This window comes from Lucilia cuprina, chromosome 5 (genome assembly GCF_022045245.1).
Source record: "Lucilia cuprina isolate Lc7/37 chromosome 5, ASM2204524v1, whole genome shotgun sequence".
Taxonomy (NCBI): domain Eukaryota; kingdom Metazoa; phylum Arthropoda; class Insecta; order Diptera; family Calliphoridae; genus Lucilia; species Lucilia cuprina.
In genome coordinates this window covers 22,328,217-22,353,033 of record NC_060953.1, presented here as the reverse complement: position 1 = coordinate 22,353,033, position 24,817 = coordinate 22,328,217, and the positions used below count along the sequence as shown (strand labels likewise).

Here is a 24,817-nt window from a genome sequence, read left to right as displayed (position 1 = left end):
CTAGTACAACATCAGTAATTTTTGTAAAGATTTTATTTAGAATTTGATGTCCTTCCGACAACGGTTTTGAGAGGTTTGATGACACATGTCGTGGCCGATTATCAACAAAAATACAGTATTTTATTCAGAAAGCCTTAAAAGATGTTAAACGCGAGGTCTTTTAACGTTTTGATTTAGAATCAGTAAGTCGACAACTATGTAATGGCCTACTTCCTATGGAACGAGCTTTCACCAATTTAGAATCAAACATATTTTTATACGACAACACCGCCATTTTATCAAATTTGTTTATTGGGAATATGAGAGCATATCTTGGATTAATATGTGTACCTACAACATTTGGGGTACTATACCATTTTACAATTTATTAGACCATACCATTTTTGTTAAGACCCATCATGAATCAATCCTATTATACAACTTCCTTGAAAGTTGGTTCGAGCTTAATATTTTTCGTTTAATGGGCTTCCAATGTATTTTCTGAATTCATTTAGATTCAAAAATGTAATTTGTTGTCGTATTCATGCATTAAAAATTCATCCATTTATGAAACCACCTCTAAATGTGTTACTTGGCTAACTTAATGGGTTTCACTATATGCTTTATTGTCTGAAATGTAATTTTTTTAAAAGATTTGTTTATAAATTAATCTGAACGAACTGAATATTGATCACGATGTTTAATAACTACGATTTGGCTTAGTTTCACTAGTTTGGGGCGCCCTAATGGGATTAATTTAAAAAAATGATAAGCGCTTATGGGAAGCTGTTATAATTTTTGAATGAAATGTTTATTTTTTATGAGAGATTTTTAAATATCTGACTTCCTAAAGTATTCAAAAAGTCTTTTAATGAAATTACCATGAGAATTTTCATGTTTCGTTCGCGATATTTTTATAATTTTCAAGATATTTCAATAGATTTCATTTTCGCCAATTCTGACATTATTTTTCAGGATTTTAAAGGAAATAATTGTGAACTGACCTTAAAATCATCTATATATAACAGTTTTATATCATATTTTAAATATTTACTACGAATAAAGGAAATTAATCTAACTTAGGTAAGATAATATACGGTACTCCTATTTTTTGAACAGTCGTAATCGGGTATGGATTTCGAAAAAAGTTAATACCAAAAAAAAAATAATGAACCTATTTACAAAATGACAATTGTTTTGTATTTTAAACACTTATGAAATAAATATCGTGAAAAAATATTTGATTTCTTTAAATCTTTCCTTTTTAAATTAAGCTGCACAATTATTTTTCTGTCTCACTCCTATTTTTTTGAACACAGCTGTATGTATATATATATATAAATTAATTAAATTAATACCTTTAATTTGATGTATAAATTTTTATTTTACACAAAACAGTTTTTGACATATAGTCGAAAATGTAATAAATTTTAGAATCCCACTTAAAAAAAAATTAATATCTTTTATCCTCTCAAAACGATCTATATTATTATTTTTTTGAGAAATTTCACTAAAACCGACTTGTTCCAAAATATATTTTTTGTATTATATATTCGTTGTAGAACTTGAAAACAACCAAACTACATTAGTCTCATGAAAACCAATGTTATCACAATAGGCCACAAATATGACATTAAATATTGAATGTTTGATTTAGTTAACTTTTTGGATTTAAAATGTTCTATATATTCTAATATTTTTTTAAATTTTTAGAGCATATTTTGAGAATTTAAAACGCTTTTGTTATCAATAATGATTTTATAGTGTAAAGATAGACATCGAGAAAAGCGCTAAAAAACATCACTGTATCTGGGAAGAGTACAAACACTAAACAGAGTGAAGAGAGTGCTGAATTAATATGTACTCAATATACACTACGATGTAGAATTAATATTTAACTATATTGAAGTAATCTAAATGGTTGAATTTCAGTTTTACATTTGTTTTCAGCGTGTGTAGTCGTTAGAGGGCTCGTGTATAGATTGTGACACAAAGGGCGTCGTTTTTTGTACATACAATTAGTTATATAAAAAAATAATTGATACTGCAACAAATTATATTATCGAAACATAAATATATATAACGTGTTTAAAAAGGTTGGTTTTCTATCTTAATGTTGCGTATATTCTAAAAATAATAAAATATAGAAATGTGTAAATTTATACTTATCTAATGGTGAATTATTGCTGCCTATGTATGAATATGTACATATAAAACCAGTTTTAATTCTTAAATACAGTGTGTGAAGTTTTCAAATTATGTACCTATAAATTTTATACCTACCTACATGCATATATTGTGTGTAATAGATAATTTAAAAAAAGAAAAACAAATAAATATATATATATATATATATATATATATATATATATATATATCGGTATATACCTATCGGTAAATAAATATTAACAACAATAACCACTACTTTGTGATATAAATGTATACATCCATATGTATGTTTCCAAATACACAAAATATACCTGTATTATTGATATGAGTCTACATATTTACCTCTACATACTATAGTGCAATTTATAGTTTTTAAAATCATCTTGTGAATAAAAAAATTATGATCTAAAAACGTACGTACGTATGTCAACAAAATTCTTGTATAACTCATTTATATGTATACTTCTATAGATGTATTAAGTGCTCATTGAATATAAAATTCAAAAGAAATAAATTACAAAAGTTATATTTTGTAATATAAAAATTGTAAATATATACAAACACCGACTATGATAACAACTATATCATAGTATGTATGTAGGCATTTGTATAGATGCATGCAATCATTCCATTATTTTTATATACATGTGTTAGTGTTGACAAAATTCGAGTAAATACCTACCTACTCTGTGTGGTTATTTATTTTACATGTGATGTGCAATCTTAAGTCTTATGTTCTAAAAAAATGTGTCATTAATAAAAAAGAATGACAAAATGAAATAATAATATTCAAAAATTATAACTAAATAAATTTTATCAAGCTATGTATATAAATTAAACAATATTTGTTTTAGTTTATACCTATAATAAAATATTTAAAAGAAAAAATACATATGAAATAAATAAATAATAAGTTCAATAAATGCATATTTATTTAATTAATAAAATTTAAAAGTGAAAATTTAAAATAAATAAATAAAAATTAACTAAACATTTAATTAAACACAATGAAATTTAAAAGTGTTACAATACCTATAAAAAATTAAAAAATTGGGTATAGAAAATACCTAAATACATACATATGTATGTTTAGTTATAACTTGATATGTTTACAAAACATTTTTCACAACTACATAAAAAAAGGAACATTTGTAAATTATGAAATTATGTTTATTAAATAAAAGGATAACTAAATATTATAAAACTAAATTTTACAGTGTTAGATAGTCTTAAACTATTAAATAAATAAACATAATGAAATTTTGAAGTATTACTTTACGGTTAATAATTTTGTAAGAATTTAGTACCTATAGAAAATATGTTTGGTTAAACATTCATTACGTTACTACTAGTCTTCATTTGTGAACACCGGTGTAATGGCTTGGATAAGTCTACATTCATTAAAACATAGCTGAATACATAAAACAAGTTTGTACATATGAATTACAACAGTGACCTATAATGATTTAATATATGTAATATTTAATACGTATTATGTATGTATGTATGTATGTATGTATGTATGTATGTATGTATGTATGTATGTATGTATGTATGTATGTATGTATGTATGTATGTATGTATGTATGTATGTATCTATATATGATGCGTCATAAAATATCAATCTTGCACAAATGTATTTCATTTATTTTTAATATACACTCAAACCTCGATTTATGCGTATTTATTTTATGCGAATTTGAATTAGTGCGGTTTCAAAATTCTAAAATGTTAAATTTAACTAGCAGAGACACAAATCATATTTTTTAACATTGCTCATTTTGCAGCTAAACGAGCAATGTTAAGCTTTTAACAGAAAGTACATAGAAAATTAATTTTTATTTTACAAATTTATTTTCGGAATATATTTTAATATATTTTTTCTTTCTTTTTACAAAAACATTTTGTTTGGCAAAAATAATTAAATTAATTTGAAAACGAATTTTACAGTATGTGGAACGTATATAACAAATGTGTTGTGGGACGTATTTGGCCGACGAATTTAACTTCACACCCTTGACTCCAGGAATCCTGCTAGGGACCCTTTAGACTACTACTCCTATATAGTGGAATATGTGTGCATTTCCATATTTTTCCAAATTGGACACCAATTCTTTAAAGAATTTTTAACATTTTTCTTGTTAAAAATTGATTTTTTCAAAAATATTTTAAAAAACTCCCAAAACTATTTTAGAAATATGACTCCCCGAATCCTGTTAGGGACCCTTTAGCCTACTACTTCTATATAGTGGTTTACGTGTGCATTTCCATATTTGTCCAAATTGGACACCAATCCATTAGAGAATTTTTAACATTTTTCTTATTAAAAAATTGATTTTTTCAAAATTTTTTTAAAAAACTTTCAAAACTATTTCAGAAATATGACTTCCGGGATCCTATTAGGGACCCTTTAGGCTACTACTCCTATATAGTGCTTTTTCATATTTGTCAATTTATTAGCTGCAAAATGAGCAATGTTAAAAATATGGTTTGTGTCTCTGCTAGTTAAATTCGAATTTAACTTCACACATATTGAGTAAGAAGTAATACATAAAAGTATGTAAAAGATTTTTATCCTCAACGAAATTAAAAAAACCAAATTTTCAATGGATTTTTTTATATATATGTTTCATAATAGAACATTTTGTACAGAAGCGACAAAATAATTATTTAATATAACACCACTTCAACTAATGATTCTTAACAAATTTTGTATTCAATGTGAATAATGTGTTGTTAAAAAATTATTGCCTAAAGCAATAACAAGTAAGTGTGTTATATTTGACTAAAGTAAATGGAATACTCCCCTATAAACGCACAGTAATGGTCGTTAAATTAGTTTTTTGAAGGGAAGGGTCAATTATGTACCGATTCTCATAAAACTGGGTAGAGAGATAAAAAACTTACTTCTGTCATTTAGTGATAAATTTTGCACCTTTTTGTAAAGGAATTGTAATGTGCATAGAATAAGCATTTAACTAATATGGCTAGTATTGATGATATTTTTATTTGCGATAAGTTTTTCCTGGTAGCAATTTAATTTTATTTTGCAACAGCTAGTTGCAAATTTATTTATTGTGTTTTGAAAATGTTGCTGTTACAATTTTAAAATATTTTAATATGATATATATGCATACATGTAAATTTATGTAAAATATATCATTAGTGTCATAAAATACAAAAGTTTTGTAATAGTTTTAAAAAATTGTTGTTGTGGTTCAGAGGAAAAAATTAAAATTAATTATTATTCGGGTTTTTGTCTTATTCGTTTTATTCGACAAATAATTATTTGATGTTTTACGTTAGCCGGTTAATAATCGGATAATTAAAAATTATTCGGTTATTCGAATAAAAGGAGACTAGGTGTTACTATTGCTTTTTACAATAATTTTCTTCATACTACACCCTGTAACAATTTTGAAAAAGCATTCACACATGAAAAAGTCGATAAGCATGTGAAAAAAGATTCCACTTATAGAATTGCGTACTCCGTTTTTTATGTCCTTATAAAAGGATTTCAAAGTTTAAAGGACTACAAACGAATATTTAAGATATTTATATGTATTTTATAATGCTAACATTGGTATCAAATAGAAGCTGGGAATCTGTACATTCTATCTATATTATTTACCTGTATTAATTAGAAAAAAATGAAATAGACGTAAAATTTAAAAAGGTTTCATTTTCGACTCAAAAACTTTGAGTTGAAAATGAAACATTTGAAATTAATATTAATACAACAGTTTCCTGCACGCATACATTTTTCATGTTTGAAAATAACTTTTGTACGGTTTATAAACATAAATATTATTTTCACTTCTTCACTTCAATTCTATGTACAGTTTTTTCTAAATGCTTTTTTCTATATAAAGAAATTACTGTTTTTAAGATTTTCAACGAGTTCTAGAATTTACGTTTCATTGAACGCAAGTTCAACTATAACTGTTGCTGAAAAACTTATTAGAAAAATGTACTTAAGAACACAACAATGTTCCCAAAAAACTGGTTGTAGAAATAAAGGCGTTATAATTATATCTATGATTTCTTTTCAAAAATCATCAAATAACTTTTCTTATTTATAGAAAAACAAGTAGGAAAGTATAGTCGGGCATGGCCGACCATATAATACCCTACACCATGAGTATATTTTTACAATTTTTACTTTTATACAATTTTTATTTTTTGTAAAGAAACTTTTATGTTGAATATTACCATAATTCCAAAATATTTAAGCCATTTATTGATAAAAAACTAAAATTTCTAAATGAGGCTTTATATAGGTCAAATATGGGCCGATCCTCGGTAAATTTGGGAAAAGGATATATTTCTAAATAACAGTTAGTTTTGTTGAGTTTCATTGCGATACAAATGGTTACAAGTCAATTTTAGACGTTTAAGTCATTTTTTGAAGGGGGGTTTGTATGGGGGCTAGGGTCAAATATAGGCCGATCCTTACGAAAATCTGCAGTATCATTTATACTTATATAAAACTTATTTGTGCCAATTTTTAGAGAGATAACAGAATATTTGGCGTAATTATAGCATAAAAAGTTCAAATCGGGAGGTACGGTTGTATGGGGGCTAGGTGAAATAATGGACCGATTTCAACCATTTTCAATAGGCTTCGTCCTTGTGCCAAAAAACATGCTTGGTCCAAATTTCATCAAATTATATTGAAAATTGCGGCCTGTACCTTGCGCACAAGGTTTACATGGACAGCCAGCCAGCCGGACAGACGGACGGACGGACGGACATGTCTTAATCGACTCAAAAAATGATTCTGAATCGATTGGTATACTTTAAGGTGGGTATTGGACCAATATTTTTGTATGTTACAAACATCAGCACAAACGTATAATACCCTCCCCACTATAGTGGTGTAGGGTATAATGATTAAGAAAAGAAGAAAATTTACTATAAAAATATTAAATTTTGTAGAAAATATATAGTAATTTTACTGCTAAATAGTGAGTTTTTCTTAATCGGTTAATTGATAGAAATTATTCGGTTTATTCGTTATTTGAAATTTGACAATTTTCATTTATTCGAACGATTAATCGTCAAAAATTAATCGATTAACCGAACGACGATTAATCGTTTGAATACTCTAATATTTACAAATTATATTTGCGTATAGTTCTACAATTTAAAGATTATTTACATTTTATTAATATATTTGTGAAAGTTAAGTTTTATAAAGTTAAATAAAACAAGTTACAAGTCGATATATCTTCCTGCCTGTCTTCCTGCTAGAAGAAATTGAAAACACGAGTTGCAATGTTCTCCGCTATGGTCAAAAAAATTAAACAAATCTGTTAAAAAAAATTTCAACATTTTTATTAGATTTTATGCGGATTTATTGACAATAAATTAAATCAATATTTCTTACAGATTAGCTGTATTTGCGATTTGAACTTGGCGTATTTCTCGAAAATCGCATTTTTTGTGGAGTTCAAAAGTCAAATTTTGCAATATTTGGGTATTGTCAGTGTACCATATCGTATATAATATTTATTTGTCGGCCATATTTACCAAAAATTACTGGAATTTATCGTGTATAGTCCAATATCTAAAACAGAGTGAAAAAATAACCTTTTGAGGCTCTTGGAAACAAATGCTTTTTATGCTTTATATTATGATTCCTTTACGAAAAGGTACAACATTTTTAATTAAATGGCAAAATTTTAGCAAAAAAACCGGACTTGATAATTTTAGAGCCTTTGCCGCACCTGTTATCGTTATCCTATCAACCTATTTTTTATACATTTTAAGTTTTCAGTGTATTGTAGAAGTATACAACTCCAAAACATGCCTCGAAGAAACGCCATTCAATATAGTAGAATCCATCTTTTTATAACCAATGGATTACAGGCTGAATGTTTCCATATCATTATGGTCTAACTCTAAAATATTGATATCTGGTTAAATATTATTCACGATGATAAAAATAAACCCAAAATCTTTGACTTAGGGCGGGTTTCTTACTCATCAGTTAAACTAGGCTTATCTTGCTGTTAGATTAAACTCGGAACAAATTTAGGCGGACTTTAACCGATAATTGTGTTTTTCAGTTTTAGTTTTTGCTCAGTTAACTTTGTTAGTATTGCCAACTTTTCACTCAACAATGAACAGCTGATTTTGCAAACAATACTTTTGTAAAATGGAAAATTTTGGAAAAATGTTAAATAAACATTTAAAACAATAATTAATGAAACAAAACAAATCAGAAAATTGCAATTTACTTAAAATATTATGTTTTTGTTCTTCCGAAATCATTGTTTTATTGTTCTTTATAATTGTGTTTTCTCACTTATAACTTAAGTTTAATTGGACAATTACACTCAGTTAAACTAAGATAATAAGTAACGTTACCGTTTACAGAAAAACACAAAAGATATATTAAACTAGGTTTAAACAAAAAGAAAAGAAGAAAATTTACTATAAAAATATTAAATTTTGTAGAAAATATATAGTAATTTTACTGCTAAATAGTGAGTTTTTCTTAATCGGTTAATTGATAGAAATTATTCGGTTTATTCGTTATTTGAAATTTGACAATTTTCATTTATTCGAACGATTAATCGTCAAAAATTAATCGATTAACCGAACGACGATTAATCGTTTGAATACTCTAATATTTACAAATTATATTTGCGTATAGTTCTACAATTTAAAGATTATTTACATTTTATTAATATATTTGTGAAAGTTAAGTTTTATAAAGTTAAATAAAACAAGTTACAAGTCGATATATCTTCCTGCCTGTCTTCCTGCTAGAAGAAATTGAAAACACGAGTTGCAATGTTCTCCGCTATGGTCAAAAAAATTAAACAAATCTGTTAAAAAAAATTTCAACATTTTTATTAGATTTTATGCGGATTTATTGACAATAAATTAAATCAATATTTCTTACAGATTAGCTGTATTTGCGATTTGAACTTGGCGTATTTCTCGAAAATCGCATTTTTTGTGGAGTTCAAAAGTCAAATTTTGCAATATTTGGGTATTGTCAGTGTACCATATCGTATATAATATTTATTTGTCGGCCATATTTACCAAAAATTACTGGAATTTATCGTGTATAGTCCAATATCTAAAACTTCACTCTGTTTTAGATATTGGACTATACACAAAATAACCTTTTGAGGCTCTTGGAAACAAATGCTTTTTATGCTTTATATTATGATTCCTTTACGAAAAGGTACAACATTTTTAATTAAATGGCAAAATTTTAGCAAAAAACCGGACTTGATAATTTTAGAGCCTTTGCCGCACCTGTTATCGTTATCCTATCAACCTATTTTTTATACATTTTAAGTTTTCAGTGTATTGTAGAAGTATACAACTCCAAAACATGCCTCGAAGAAACGCCATTCAATATAGTAGAATCCATCTTTTTATAACCAATGGATTACAGGCTGAATGTTTCCATATCATTATGGTCTAACTCTAAAATATTGATATCTGGTTAAATATTATTCACGATGATAAAAATAAACCCAAAATCTTTGACTTAGGGCGGGTTTCTTACTCATCAGTTAAACTAGGCTTATCTTGCTGTTAGATTAAACTCGGAACAAATTTAGGCGGACTTTAACCGATAATTGTGTTTTTCAGTTTTAGTTTTTGCTCAGTTAACTTTGTTAGTATTGCCAACTTTTCACTCAACAATGAACAGCTGATTTTGCAAACAATACTTTTGTAAAATGGAAAATTTTGGAAAAATGTTAAATAAACATTTAAAACAATAATTAATGAAACAAAACAAATCAGAAAATTGCAATTTACTTAAAATATTATGTTTTTGTTCTTCCGAAATCATTGTTTTATTGTTCTTTATAATTGTGTTTTCTCACTTATAACTTGAGTTTAATTGGACAATTACACTCAGTTAAACTAAGATAATAAGTAACGTTACCGTTTACAGAAAAACACAAAAAATATATTAAACTAGGTTTAAACAAAGAATGTGTTTTCTCACTTATAACTTGAGTTTAATTGGCCAATTACACTCAGTTAAACTATTATAATAAGTAACGTTACGTTTACAGAAAAACACAAAAGATATATTAAACTAGGTTTAAACAAAGAATGTAGATTATCTTTATTTAAAAAACTCGCCCTTACAGTGTTATATTAATGGGCAACATAAGCGTGAAAGTTATAAGTAGTAAAAACTTAAATCTACAGTAGAGGATGACGTTTCCGCTACAATGTCGGGGAAATTGAAAATATATATATGCTAATACCTCAAGAAGTCTAATAAATCCCAACATTAAATTTTGGAAAAATAAATTTTAATGTGGCCAAAAACCGACATTTTAATTATATTACTTATAAAGATGGTACAATCGCCCCAAAATTGTGGAGCAAATGGGCCAAAAATATATCCCTTCGGTTGATAGTAACGCCTTAAGCAATTTTAAGCAAAAAGAAACCATTTGATTCTAATTTTATGTTTCGTATAATATGATGAAATGTGAAATACAGGAAAAATTCGAATACTTTTGTGAGGTAATTTTATGGACTTCCTTTAAAAAAAGTTTAACTAATTTAAGTAAATGTAAATTTATCAAGTTATAAAAATTGTGATATGAAACCTAAGGAAACATAATATAACAAATGTATTTATTTATTTTGCACCCATTAAATATTATTAAATTTGGTTTCTTTCCATAGAATACCAAAATTCGAATACTTATGAGAGACACTGTATATGTATTACTATGTTTGCTGATGTTTTGTCGTTCAAGACTTTGATTTTAAACATTTCAATTTAATTTTTTTATTATTTATTTATTATTATTATTATCTACTAAATATGGAAACATATTAGTAGATAATGGACATCTTATTCAGTTTTTTAATAAAAATCGTGGAAAAGAAGTAAATTATTAAAAAATTTCCGTCATGTACAAATTCTTACACATTATGAGTTTTTAATATTCTGAATGAAAATGGTTTGGGAAAAAAGTCATGTTCGATTCATACCAAAGTCATTCCAGATATGAATTAGTTTTTTCTGTGTATAAGGATTTAGAATGTGGTCGTAAAAATATGTTGTAGAAGAAAAAATTCAAAAATCTTTACGAACTAGCAAAATAAACAGTTGTTTAATTCACAATCAGGTTGTATATTGCACCTACTAAAGTGTAGTAACAGTGATTGTGAACAGATCTTTGCCGCAAGTCATAAGTTTATGTTCTCAATGAAAAAAAAAAACAATCAAAACAAATACACATAACAATGTCAAAAGATAAAAAAATCAAAAAATATTAAATTAATTAAACCAAATTAATTTCTTTGAATTTTCAATTTTATTTTCTTTGTTCCACATTTTAAACTAATAAATAAAAAGTTTTTAATAAAATTTTAGTTTTTTTGTTTTTGTAAACAGCTGTTTGTTTTTGATTTCAGTGTTACCACTTTATCGTTTTTTATGCTAAATTCGTTTGAATTTTTGTTTATATGTTGAAATAAACAATTGTCAACACTACAATTCGAAAAACATATGAAAAATTGTCGTATGAGTTGTATAAAGCTTTTGCATAGAAAATACCAACAACATTGTTATGACGGTAGTGTTAACAGAGCAGCTGATTGTTTTTTGCTAAAACACTTGATTTTTTTACATGTATTTTGACAGTGTGCTGGCACTTTTAAGTGTTGGCATACTGTCAAACTACATATATAAAAAATAAAATGAATTCGCTCTGTTTTTCTGAATTCGCCGACGTCACTACCTTATAATTAATTGTTCAATTCACAATCAAGTTGTATGTTTTAGCTACTAAAATATAACAACTGTGATTGTGAGCAGTACTTTGCGCCAAGTCGTAAACTTATTTTTTCTATAAGAAAAAACAATTAAAACAGAAAAGTCAAAAGGCAAAAAAACAAATAAATAGTTAAAATGAGCTATTCAAGTGAAAAAAAACAAAACAATTGTTGCATTGTGCGAAAAATATAATGCTGAAATGTTGACACTGGATTCTAGTAAGTGGAAAGAAGTATTTTTTTTATCATTTACTAGAAAAAGTTATTTGCAGGTGATGAGGAAGAAGAGGGTGAAATCCTGGAAAACTTTAGAATGAATATGCTTTATCTATCTGTTAACCGCCGAAGTGTCCACCTAGGATTGCCAAAATCAACAGCATGGAACAATAAAGTTCTAAACTATTTTGACGATAATAGATTTAATCAAATGGTTCGATTGCTTCCCTCGGAATTTGCCTACATCCTGGACTTAATTAAAGATGACGATGTATTCAACACAAAATGGCGCAAAACGCAATTTCCAATTGAGCTGCAGTTGAAAATTGTACTTTTTCGCTTAGGTGATGGTGGATCTGTTCGCAAAGTTGCATCCATTTTTGGAATAGGTGATGGCGGCACAATACAGAAGATTACAAAACGTGTTTTTAAAGCTATATTGAAGCTTAAAAATAAATTTTTGTATTGGCCAAGTGAAACCGAAAGAATGGCAATAATTTTAAAAACACAACAGGAATTGCCTGGATGTATTGGCTACATTGATGGCTCCGAAATAAAACTTGCCGAAGCTCCACACAAAAATCATGAGCTTTACTTTTCAAGAAAAACGCAATATGCTATTAAAGTCCAAGCCGTGTGTGACTATAAATTGTCCATCAGGCAAGTTACAATCGGATATCCCGGAAGTGTTCATGACGCTAAAATTTTTTTACATTCTCCACTTGCAAAACACCGGAGAGGTATTTTTCTAGTTCCCAATGGCTGTCCGAGATAGTGCATATCCTTTAAAGAACTTTTTAATTACACCATTTAAACGGAATAGTTCAGAGCACACTTTAGAGGAAAGAGAAAAGTTTAATAAATATTTTTCAAAATATCGCGTTCGGATTGAAAATTGTTTTGGGCTACTCAAAGAAAAGTTCGGAAGCTTAAAGGAATTAAAGTTTCGAATGTTAGGAGAAGAAAATAAGAAAGAGTGCAATGACTGGATAATGGTGTGCTGTATACTTCATAACATTGTTATAGAATTAAATATTAAAAACATCAGTGAAAATGTTCATTCAAATTTTATGCCACAACAAAATGTTAACAATAGAAATGATTTGTTTAATTTTATACAAAACACTTAAAATTAAATTGTTATCCTTTTTATTAAATATAAAGCCTCTTCATTAATTAAATAAAATCATTTTATTTTTTCATTCTATAAATAAATTATTTGAAATTAGAAAGACAAATTAAAAGATAAAATAAAAATCTATTTTTTTAATTTCAATAGAATATTTAAATAATCCAGCCTATAATCTAGTCTATAGACTAGTCTATATTCTAGTCTATAGTCTAGTCTATAGTCTAGTCTATAGTCTAGTCTATAGTCTAGTCTATAGTCTATTCTATAGTCTAGTCTATAGTCTAGTCTATAGTCTATTCTATAGTCTATTCTATAGTCTAGTCTATAGTCTAGTCTATAGTCTAGTCTATAATCTAGTCTATAGTGTAGTTAAGTCTATAGTCAAGTCTTTATTCTAGACTGTAGCCTAGTCTATAGACTAGATTATAAACTAAGTAGACTATACTAGACAAGACTATAGACTAAACTACACTATAGACTAGACTATAGACTAGATTATAGACTAGACTATATACTAGACTATAGATTTTATAATTATGATATTATAAGGTTTTGTTTTAAACCGTTTTTGATTTTTTAAAGTTTGATCTTTAGTTCATTAAGTTTTAAATATTTTTTTGCGTATTTTAACCGCAACTCCTCCGTAGCTAATCTTTCTTTCATTTGTAGTTCCATTATCTTCAATTCCTTTTGAATTTTCCAGCTCTTTCATCTTTAATTCCAATTCCCTTTCCTTTATCTTGATCTCTTTTTCTCTGATAGCGATTTCCCTTTCCTTGATTTCTTTTTCGTGTTCCATTTTTTCTTTTTTAAAACCATAATTTCCGTCTGCATTTTCATAATATCTGACACTGCAGTTCGGGAATAAATGCCTTTACGGCTGCATGACTGCTTAGTCTCTGGTAAGGAGCTATCTGATGCAGTGGTGGTGTCGTCCACATATATTTCTGTGGAATTTAGAAAACTTCCATCAGATTCTTCATCTAAACTTTCTTCTATTACTGCTGTTTCAATAATTTTGGAACCAAATATATCATCCAGCTCATCATAATAACAGCACATTTTCAATAAAGTTGCTAAAAAATAAAATTTAAAATAAGTAAGGTATTCAGGCATGTAAGAGAAAATATAGGCTATGTCCGCCATCATTAGAATTTAAAAAGAACCCAGAGTATATGTAATTTTGTTCTAAGACCAATATTTCGATGTGTTACAAACGGAATTACAAATTTTAAACGAATTGCAATGTCACTTTTAAATGTAGATTAATGGACGGACATGGCTAATCAATAAAAAATATATATTTTATCGATTCTGATACTTATCTTTTACTGTTTCACCTTCCATGCTTCCCGCTCCAGTCGAACCTTCCCATGCTTTTGCTTTATTATAAGACACCCGCATATTCCTAACTTTGGATCTCACTTGTTTCCATTCCACGCACACGTTCTTTTGCTCTGCGAAGCGCTTATAATAAACCTGGGCTGTTGGTTTCTATAAAATGTTAATGGATACATTTCTGCGTTAAGCAATACAAATTTAAACCAATTTTACTTACCTCAAAGTCCCTATTTTCCTATGTACACGAGCAAAACCAAAACAATACTTTTCAAGTGAGAAATTTCGAAAACCAAAAATTGGCCTTACGCTTATCTACTTGCTTTTGTTTGCCTTTACAATCGTACATTTAACAACAAAACAAAAACAGAAACGTATTTCATTTAACAATTTTTTAGTATGTGTTTGATTTAATTTTTCATGGTTTTTATTTTGTTTTTATTACTAAAATATTTTTAAAAGAAATTGGGAACATTACCCATTTAATTGAGAATATTCCAAATGAAATTGTAATTTTCAGTATGGAATTGAGAAAATTCCCAATAAAATTGAAAATTTTAATTTCAAATTGGAAAATCCAAATGAAATTTAGAATTTTAAATTAATATTGAGAAAATTCCAAATGAAATTTAGAATTTTAAATTAATATTGAGAAAATTCCAAATGAAATTATGAATTTCAAATTAATATTGAGAAAATTCCATTTGAAATTGGGTTTTTCAAGTACAAATTGATAAAATTCCATATAAAATTGATATTTAGAAAATTCAAATCAATTTTGAGAAGTTCCTATTTATATTAAGAAAATTCCAATTGATTTTGAGAATTTTAATTTTATAAAGAAAAGTCCAAATGAAATTGAGAATTTATAATTAAAATAAAGAAAATTCCAATTCATATTGGGAAATACAATTTGAAATTAACAAAATTCCAAATAAAATTTATAAAAATTCAATTGAAATTTAGAAACATTGAACACTAAGAAGTAAAACGCTGTCAAAAAGTACCTAAGTCAACTGTTAGTCGGTGCAGAAAAAAAATCGGATTTAAAAATACAGTACGGGCTCGATTTGGGCAACCGAAAGGAAATCGGGGTTGTTGCAATTTGCGAAATGTTGCAATAACCGACCACTAAATACAAATGCAATTTTTAAATTATTTTTAAATTATCAAATAATAAATTCATTTATTAAACAAAAAATAATAATATTTAATACAATAAATTTGGTATTCACTAGTTTAAATAAAAAAATTTGAGATTTTTGTCTGAACTTTGGATTTTTTAAACTTTTTGCTAATTGCAGACTCCTTTATATCCTGAAGTGCAACAATTTTTTCAAATGAAATGTCATTTGTTGTTGCCAATCTATACAAACGTTAAGTGCTTTAATGACATCATCCGTCTTTATTTTTGGTATTTCTTGTACCTCAAAGTGAACCGAACTTTCATCATCAGAAAGGCATATTTCTTCGTACTCATCATCCACACTATCATTGATCCACATATTCACTTCTTCAGCTGAAAGGTTCACATTAGGTAAAATATCTCTTACCAATGTTGGTACTTGTACCTTCTGTACCAACATTGGTAAGAGATATTTTACCTAATGTTCCTGGAGCATATTCTCCCGTATTGTATTTAAAGGTAGATCATCCTCATCTGTCCATTGGTCATTGCTTGACATAAGAATGGTCCAGCATTTCTTAATTGCAATGGCTGAGACTTTGTTCCATGCGTTGGCCAAAATTGTAACTGCCATACGAATGTTAAAATCTTTTAGCTTTTGTTTTATACCAATCAAATGTGTTAGAATATTTTTTATAGTACAATTTTGTTAAATTTATTGCATTTTGATCTAATGGTTGCAAAATTGCTGTACAATTGGGGGGAAGACACATTATGACAAAATTACCGTCGGCACTTTTCAGTTGGTTTTCTTTAGGATGACATGGTGCATTATCTATGAGCAACAATGCTTTTAATGGCAACCTTTAAGATTTAAGAAATTCTGTTACCTATTCAAAACACATAAAAATCAAGCCTTTAGCCAATTATTCGATTACAATACAAACCTCAAGCACGAACACATTTTTAAACCAATCTTCAAAAATAACGTACGTCATCCAACTTTTGTTTCCTCTGTAATGAACTGGGTTGTTTTTGAAGTTCTTAAATGCTCGCGGATTTTCCAATTTCCCAATAACTGGCAATTTCAAGTTATGAGTTTCATTTGCATTCATACAAGGTAAAAATGTTATCCTTTCCTTCGAAATTTTACGACCAGGAGCTGATTTTTCCGTGAAACTTACTAGAGTTGAATTTGGCAAAAGTCTAAAAAATAACCCGGATTAGTCGCAATTGTATATTTGATCAGCCGTTAATTGTAGTTCATTGATTTTATTTTTAAATTGATCTACAAATGGATCAATACTTTCTGGTACTTTCTCCCCACATATTTTTAGCCTGCGTATACCATGGCGTCATTTAAAGTTTTTCATCCATCCATTACTAGCATTAAAATGTCCAGGCTTTTCCTTTATTTTATTATGAAAGTACTGGGCCTTGGATTTTAAAACCTATTCAGAAATTGGCACATTTTTTGATCTTTGATTTAAAAACCAGTTAAAAACAACCCCTTTTCCATTTTTGGATATTCTGCAGACTTGAGGGTTGATCGATTTCCTGGTCCAGATTCAGTATTTCTCACAAATTTTTGAATAGAAACTTCATTGTTTTTAATCCTACTAATTGTAGATTTATTAACTTTGTAATCAATACAAATTTTCTTTGCAGTTTCACCATGTTTCAATTTGTTTAAAATTTCTAACTTTTGTTTTATTGTAAATTTAACAATTTTTTCACTTCTCCCATATTTAACTTATAAAATGATCTTCACTATACTGAAATAAATCTTAACTAAAATCAAAGAAACAGAGACAAAACAAAACCAAAAAAAACTGTAAATAAACAGTCAAAATTCTTTGTGAGGCCAGTGTCGTCGTGAAAAGATTTTTTAGGTTCCTATGACTTATCAAACTATTTTAAAATACAACATTTGCAAAATAAACAAGTAAGAGTGTTATATTCGGCCATGCCGAATCTTATATACCCACCATCAAATCATTCTTACTAATAAACTTTGATATTATCGATCTATGTTGACTAACATGACAATATTAATATAATCATCAGGGAAATATTTGGAAGAGGTCATTTAATAAGGGCTTAAACATGGACCGTGCTACTCCGAATTAAACATATTAATTTTGTTTGATCCAATATTTATAACCATAAACTGTTTTTTTCTCGCCGGTTTGTACAATAATTGTTTGTATCTAATGTCGTTGTACTCGTATTTTAATTCAGTCATTAGGTTTAAAGTAATTTTCTGAAGAAATTCAAATTCAGTTGAAAAATTTCAGTTCCTATAAAACTACCATTATTTGAAAGATCTTTTGAGCCATACAAGTGATTTTCTGTAGTGAATCTTAAATAAGGGTTAATTAGAGGCAAATTTTTATAAACGTTTGTACATGTTCGTAAATTTTCAACGCCTAAGTCGTAATTTTAAGCAACTAATGAGAGTTAAAATAATTTGACTGAAGTGGTTATTTATCGATCCATCTTTATCAATGTCGGTAGAAAGATTATGCCTACCCTCGTATTAGTGAATTATGGATCGATACTTCTAAAATTTAGAATGATTTTTGTTCATAAAAAGTATTAGTCAATTATGTATCGATACTTCTAAAATTAAGAACGATTTTTCTTCATACAAATATTGTTTATGTCGCATTTTTGAAACAACATGTTTATGTGAAACTTCTTTGCTGTGGTCGAATTTGAGCGTTACAGGTAGTAACGAGCGTTACTGTCACTACTACAGGGGGATCTAATATGGAGGATGGAGTTATTTTCTGAAGGGAACTTTATAAGGGGGATACGGTTAACCAAGGACAGATACTTATAAAATTTGATAAAGATATTTTTGCTCGCACAAAACTTGTTCATGTAGAATTTTACTGGTGTACTCACATTTTTGAGTCATTAATAAGCCGTAAAGTCATTTTCTTAAGGGAAATTTATATGGGAGGCATGGTTAATTATGGCCCTATCCATATAAAATCTTACAAAGAGATTTAAGTTTTCATTAAACACGTTTGTGTCGAATTTCACAGCTATTGATGCATCTCTTAGCCAGTTATGAAGGGGCCCTGATATGAGGGCTTGGTGAAAACGTGGACCGATATTGCCCACTTTCAATAAGGATCGACCCTTATAAAATTTGATAGGGAGCTTGGACGAGCGTTAAATTCTTTGTCTACAGGAGACTTTTATTATATATATATATATATATAATATATATATATATATATATATATATATAATATATATATAATATATATATATATATATATATATAATATATATATATATATATATATATATAATATATATATATATATATACGAAGCGATTTATGTTCCCATAAAACATGTTTGTGCCGAATTACACCGCTATTGATGCTTCTGTTAACCAGTTATGGGCGATAAAGTCATTGTTTTGTGCCGAATTACACCGCTATTGATGCTTCTGTTAACCAGTTATGGGCGATAAAGTCATTTTCTGAAGGGGACTTTATAAGGGGGTAGGGTCAATTACTGACCGATCCTTAAAAAATGCTGCGAAAAGATTTATGTTTCGATAGAATATGTTTGTGCCGAATTTCACTGCTATCTATGCTTCTCTTAGCCAGTTATGGGTAATAAAGTCATTTTCTGTAGGTGACTTTATATGGGGGTAGGTCTATTATGTACCGATCCGTATAAAATTCTACAAAGAGATTTATGTCCCTATAAGACATGTTTGTACCGAATTACACCGCTATTGATGCTTCTGTTAACCAGTTATGGGCGATAATGGCATTTTCTTAAGGAGACTTTATATGGGGGGTAGGGTCAATTATGGAACGAAGCTTATAAAATTCTACGAAAGGATTTATGTTCCCATAAAACATATTTGTGCCGAATTTCACTGCTATTGATGCTTCTCTTAGCCAGTTATGGGCTATAAAGTCATTTTCTGAAGGGGGCCTTATATGGGGGCTAGGCGAAATTGTGGACCGATATTGCCCATTTTCAATACCAAACAAACTGCATCAACTATAAGTATCTCTGAAAAATTTTCAGGAATGACAAAAACAATATACCCCCCATCTTTTTTGATGGTGGGTATAATACTAGTAGATTTATGAAACTAGTTTTTCGTAAGCTAATATCTCTATAGGAACCGAAATCTCTCTACCATTTTTTTATGAGCATCAGTCCATAATAACACCATCCCATATATATAAATAAATATTGTTTTATAATCTCCCACTTATGTTTTTATATATTGAATTGTATATTAACACAGTTTATTACAAAATCAAAATTTCACAACTGATCATAATGAAATAAATATTATGAAATAATAATTATGGATCGATACTTCTAAAATTTAGAATGATTTTTGTTCATAAAAAGTATTAGTCAATTATGTATCGATACTTGTGAAATTAAGAACGATTTTTCTTCATACAAATATTGTTTATGTCGCATTTTTGAAACAACATGTTTATGTGAAACTTCATAGCTGTGGTCGTATTTGAGCGTTACAGGTAGTAACGAGCGTTACTGTCACTACAACAAAGGGGGGATCTAATATGGAGGATGGAGTTATTTTTTGAAGGGAACTTTATAAGGGGGATATGGTTAACCAAGGACAGATACTTATAAAATTTGATAAAGATATTTGTGCTCGCACATATATATATATATTATATAATATAATATATATATATATATATATATATATATTATATATATATATATATATATATATATATATATATATATAATATATATATATATATATATATATATAATATATATATATATATATATATATATATATAATATATATATATATATATATATATATATATATATATATATATATATATATATATATATATTATATAATATATATTAATATGTATATGCTTCTTAAGGTAGAAATGAGCATTAAAGTAATTTTCTGAAGGGGACTTTATATGGGGGGTGGGGTCAAAATTCTACGAAGCGATTTATGTTCCCATAAAACATGTTTGTGCCGAATTACACCGCTATTGATGCTTCTGTTAACCAGTTATGGGCGATAAAGTCATTTTCTGAAGGGGACTTTATAAGGGGGGTAGGGTCAATTACTGACCGATCCTTAAAAAATGTTGCGAAAAGATTTATGTTCCGATAGAATATGTTTGTGCCGAATTTCACTGCTATCTATGCTTCTCTTAGCCAGTTATGGGTGATAAAGTCATTTTCTGTAGGTGACTTTATATGGGGGTAGGTCTATTATGTACCGATCCTTATAAAATTCTACAAAGAGATTTATGTCCCTATAAGACATGTTTGTACCGAATTACACCGCTATTGATGCTTCTGTTAACCAGTTATGGGCGATAAAGGCATTTTCTGAAGGAGACTTTATATGGGGGGTAGGGTCAATTATGGACCGATGCTTATAAAATTCTACGAAAGGATTTATGTTCCCATAAAACATATTTGTGCCGAATTTCACTGCTATTGATGCTTCTCTTAGCCAGTTATGGGCTATAAAGTCATTTTCTGAAGGGGGCCTTATATGGGGGCTAGGCGAAATTGTGGACCGATATTGCCCATTTTCAATACCAAACAAACTGCATCAACTATAAGTATCTATGAAAAATTTCAGGAATGACAAAAACAATATACCCCCCATCTTTTTTGATGGTGGGTATAATACTAGTAGATTTATGAAACTAGTTTTTTGTAAGCTAATATCTCTATAGGAACCGAAATCTCTCTACCATTTTTTATGAGCATCAGTCCATAATAACACCATCCCATATATATAAATAAATATTGTTTTATAATCTCCCACTTATGTTTTTATATATTAAATTGTATATTAACACAATTTATTACAAAATCAAAATTTCACAACTGATCATAATGAAATAAATATTTTAATGAAATGTGCAAGAATGATTCTGTATTAAATTATCTTGTGTTCGTTAGTGTTCGTTTTCGAAATTTTTATTCTTTCTTCTTATTATCATTTAAGTAGGTTAGTGGTTAGAGTTCTAGTTTGGTAGACCGGAGGTGGTGGGTTCGATTCCCACCTGAGGCACTGGTTTAGAAGCGCACAACAGGCCTGATAGAGGCTTAGGTGTATTTCTTCGGATTCATCCTCCTTTCAAACTAACTATTATTTAAGTTTTATATTGATATATTAAAACGCACTAAAATTTAACAAAATTGTAATCAAAATTAGAAAGTAATGTATTTTGTTTTATGTGTGTACATTTAGCAGCAAAGTACAAAAAAATGAAAAATAAATTCTTTAAAAAATTTCAGAAAATAGAAAACGAAAATTTCAGAAATATGAAAAATTTTTTAAATCAATATATTATTAGTAAAAAATTCTCTAGAGAATTTGAACACCAATAGGACAAAAATTAAAAAGCACACATATACCACTATATGGAAGGGGTAGTTTACAGGATTCTAGAAGTCAAAATTCCGAAATAGTTTTGGAAGATTTAAAAAAAAAAATTGAAAAAATCAATATGATATACATTAAAAATTTAAAGATATACATACTATAAAAATATATTTATGTTTATTTTCAGTTAATAATGTTTAACCTCAAGAATATCTTAATATGAGGCCTCAAAAGTATGCTTATACATTCCAATGCATTCCAATAGTATTGAAATTACTTGTGCTGTTATTGTACATTGTCCAGACGTCTTGCAGTGCTCATAATGACTGGAACTCAAAAAGTGTGGAAAAAGATAAAGAAAACATATTTAAATTTACTAGAAATGCATACAACGTAACCATTCCAGAAAATAGCATTGGTAAAACGTATGCAAAGCCAAAAGTATACGACTATAAAATTGGCATAGAAATCCAAAAAAGATGCGCAGTCAATTTTCGAATTGTTTCCGGAGATAAAGATAAGCTCTTTAAAACTGAGGAGAGAATAATCGGAAATTTTGCATTTTTGGCTATTAGAACTAGAACTAGCAACGTGGTATTAAACAGAGAAAAAAATGAAGAATATGTTTTGAACATTAAAGCGTTTATTTCATGCCCAGAAATTAAACCTAAATTGTCTTATGAGGATGAATGCACAATGTATCTTCAAGTACTTGATCGTAATGATTTAAGTCCTCTGTTTTATCCCACAGAATACTCTGCTACTATATCGGAGGATCTTCCAATACATAGCAGTATTTTAACTGTAACTGCCGAAGATGCAGACCTTGGTTTAAATGGAGAAATTTATTATAGTTTCTTGGATGATAACCCTTACTTTGTTATTCACCCTTCCACCGGTGTTATATCAAATGTAAGACTTTTGGAACATTTAGGAGATCAACAGCTCGTAATTGTTGTTCTTGCTGTTGACCGAGGATCAGCTCTTAACCATTATAATCATCAGTCTAGTAAGGCTAAAGTTCATATTAATATACAAAAGGTAAATATACTAAGAATTATAAATATTATTATTTGCACTGCATGGTTTTCAGATAGAAGTTTATCACTAAAGTAAGTATATAAACCTTGCTAAGAATATCTAAAAATATGATAACATATTTTTGCTTATGTAAACCAAATATTTCCTTACAAATATTTAAATATATTTTTTTTATTAAAAACAAAATTTTAATAAATATCCCATTTCTTCTCCTAATTTTTCAATTAAACACAATTTCAAGAAATGTTAGCAAAAATTAAATCTTTCTAAATGTCAAAAATAGTAATAGTAATAAACGGTTAAATTAGTGATACCATCAGCGTTTGCTTTTATTCTAAAAATAAAATTAAAAAAAACCTCTTTCATCTCTAGTTTTAAATCAACTATGTAAATATACATATCGTCCCTGTTTTGAATTTTGGTAATATGTGGATTTTTTTTACTATTCGAAATTTTTTATTACTGCAATTTGTACATCTACTGGTTATACTTATGTGCACAAAGGTATTTTTCGATATCTTAATTGGTTTAGGATTTAGCAAAAGTACCTATACATTTTCCACATATTAAATGAGTAGATTTAAGTCATAACAACACCTTAATGTTATTTTATTTACACTAGCCAATCTAACACCGTGAATAATTGATCCTCTCTATCCTGTTTGTGCATCCATAAACTTAAAATTGCTTTTTGGGTCGATTCAAACTCGTCCGTCCTTCCCATAATATTTCTATTGGAACTTTTTATGCAAAGAACACGAGGTATTTATATGAAAAAAACGAAGTAGGCTGTATTTCGCATTTCGATTTTTATGGAATTTGGTGGGAATAGTCTACGTACTTAGTAGATTATGTCCTCTAAATTTAATTTAAAGTATAATTGCAACTTCTGTACCTATTTGAAATTTTGTATAAACAGATACTGTGCTAATTTGACAAAATTCTAAGATAAATGAATTAATAAGGTATTTTCTGCCAATTGATGTAAGAATAGTATCACAATATATTTAAAGTATTAATCAACTGATATTGTCTACAAAAGTTATAATAACATCTAATCTTGTACGACGAACAATAATCGCGATATATGCAACGATTTCATACTCATGACCTTTGACTTCTACTAAATATCTCACCATGACTTTTAGTTCTTTATTTACATTTTCTAGATGATGTTGTATACTTGTTTTTATTTTACCGTCTTAAATTCTAAATTTTGGTCAATTTGTCGGATAATTTGGATAGATTCCGTTTACAAATATTGCTGAAGTTATGAATGTAAAACTGAAATACTTTGTCAAAATATTTTTAGTTGACCCAGTTTGCCTTCACCTTGCCCTCATATTATGCTCTATTCAGAGAATTACTTAATTCCTTAAAAAAGCATTTATAGCGATGAAATTCAATATGAAAAAGTTTTTTTGCAAATGTATTTGTCAAAGTTTATGAGGATCGGTATATAATTGACTCTATCCCTCATAAAAAGTCTCCTCAGACTTTTAAGTTTTAAAGGAACTTAAATATCTCTGTCAGATTTTATGAGAATTAGTCCATCATTGACTATACGTCTCATATAAGATCCCCTACAGAAAGTTACTTTAACGCTCATAACTGTCTTCATAATAGCAGTTTAGCGA

The 24,817-nt window shown here is 28.1% G+C and overlaps 3 protein-coding genes across 6 annotated transcripts in view; 2 read left to right on the top strand and 1 right to left on the bottom strand.

Annotated features, from left to right (window-relative positions):
- Positions 1–1,923: 1,923 nt before the first annotated feature.
- The window catches only part of LOC111677194 (fat-like cadherin-related tumor suppressor homolog), a 252,557-nt gene continuing 229,663 nt past the window's right edge, over positions 1,924–24,817 (top strand). For all 4 annotated transcript variants that reach the window (XM_046951360.1, XM_046951358.1, XM_046951357.1 and 1 more), the window contains exons 1-2: positions 1,924–2,075; positions 22,327–23,180. In XM_046951360.1, the coding sequence (XP_046807316.1) occupies positions 22,359–23,180 (822 nt within the window). In that variant the 5' untranslated portion in view covers positions 1,924–2,075; positions 22,327–22,358. The remainder of the gene's footprint in view (positions 2,076–22,326; positions 23,181–24,817) is intronic.
- On the top strand, positions 11,736–12,916 carry LOC124420044 (protein ALP1-like). Its single transcript, XM_046951578.1, has 2 exons — positions 11,736–12,144; positions 12,198–12,916. Exons 1-2 carry the CDS (start codon positions 12,126–12,128, stop codon positions 12,914–12,916), a joined length of 738 nt encoding a protein of 245 aa, XP_046807534.1. The 5' UTR covers positions 11,736–12,125.
- LOC124419990 lies at positions 13,979–14,844 on the bottom strand. The gene is made up of 3 exons (XM_046951371.1): positions 14,832–14,844; positions 14,599–14,767; positions 13,979–14,349 (listed from the first exon to the last, which is right to left on the bottom strand). The coding sequence occupies exons 2-3, from the start codon at positions 14,675–14,677 to the stop codon at positions 14,009–14,011; spliced, it is 420 nt and encodes a 139-aa protein (XP_046807327.1). The 5' UTR covers positions 14,678–14,767; positions 14,832–14,844; the 3' UTR covers positions 13,979–14,008.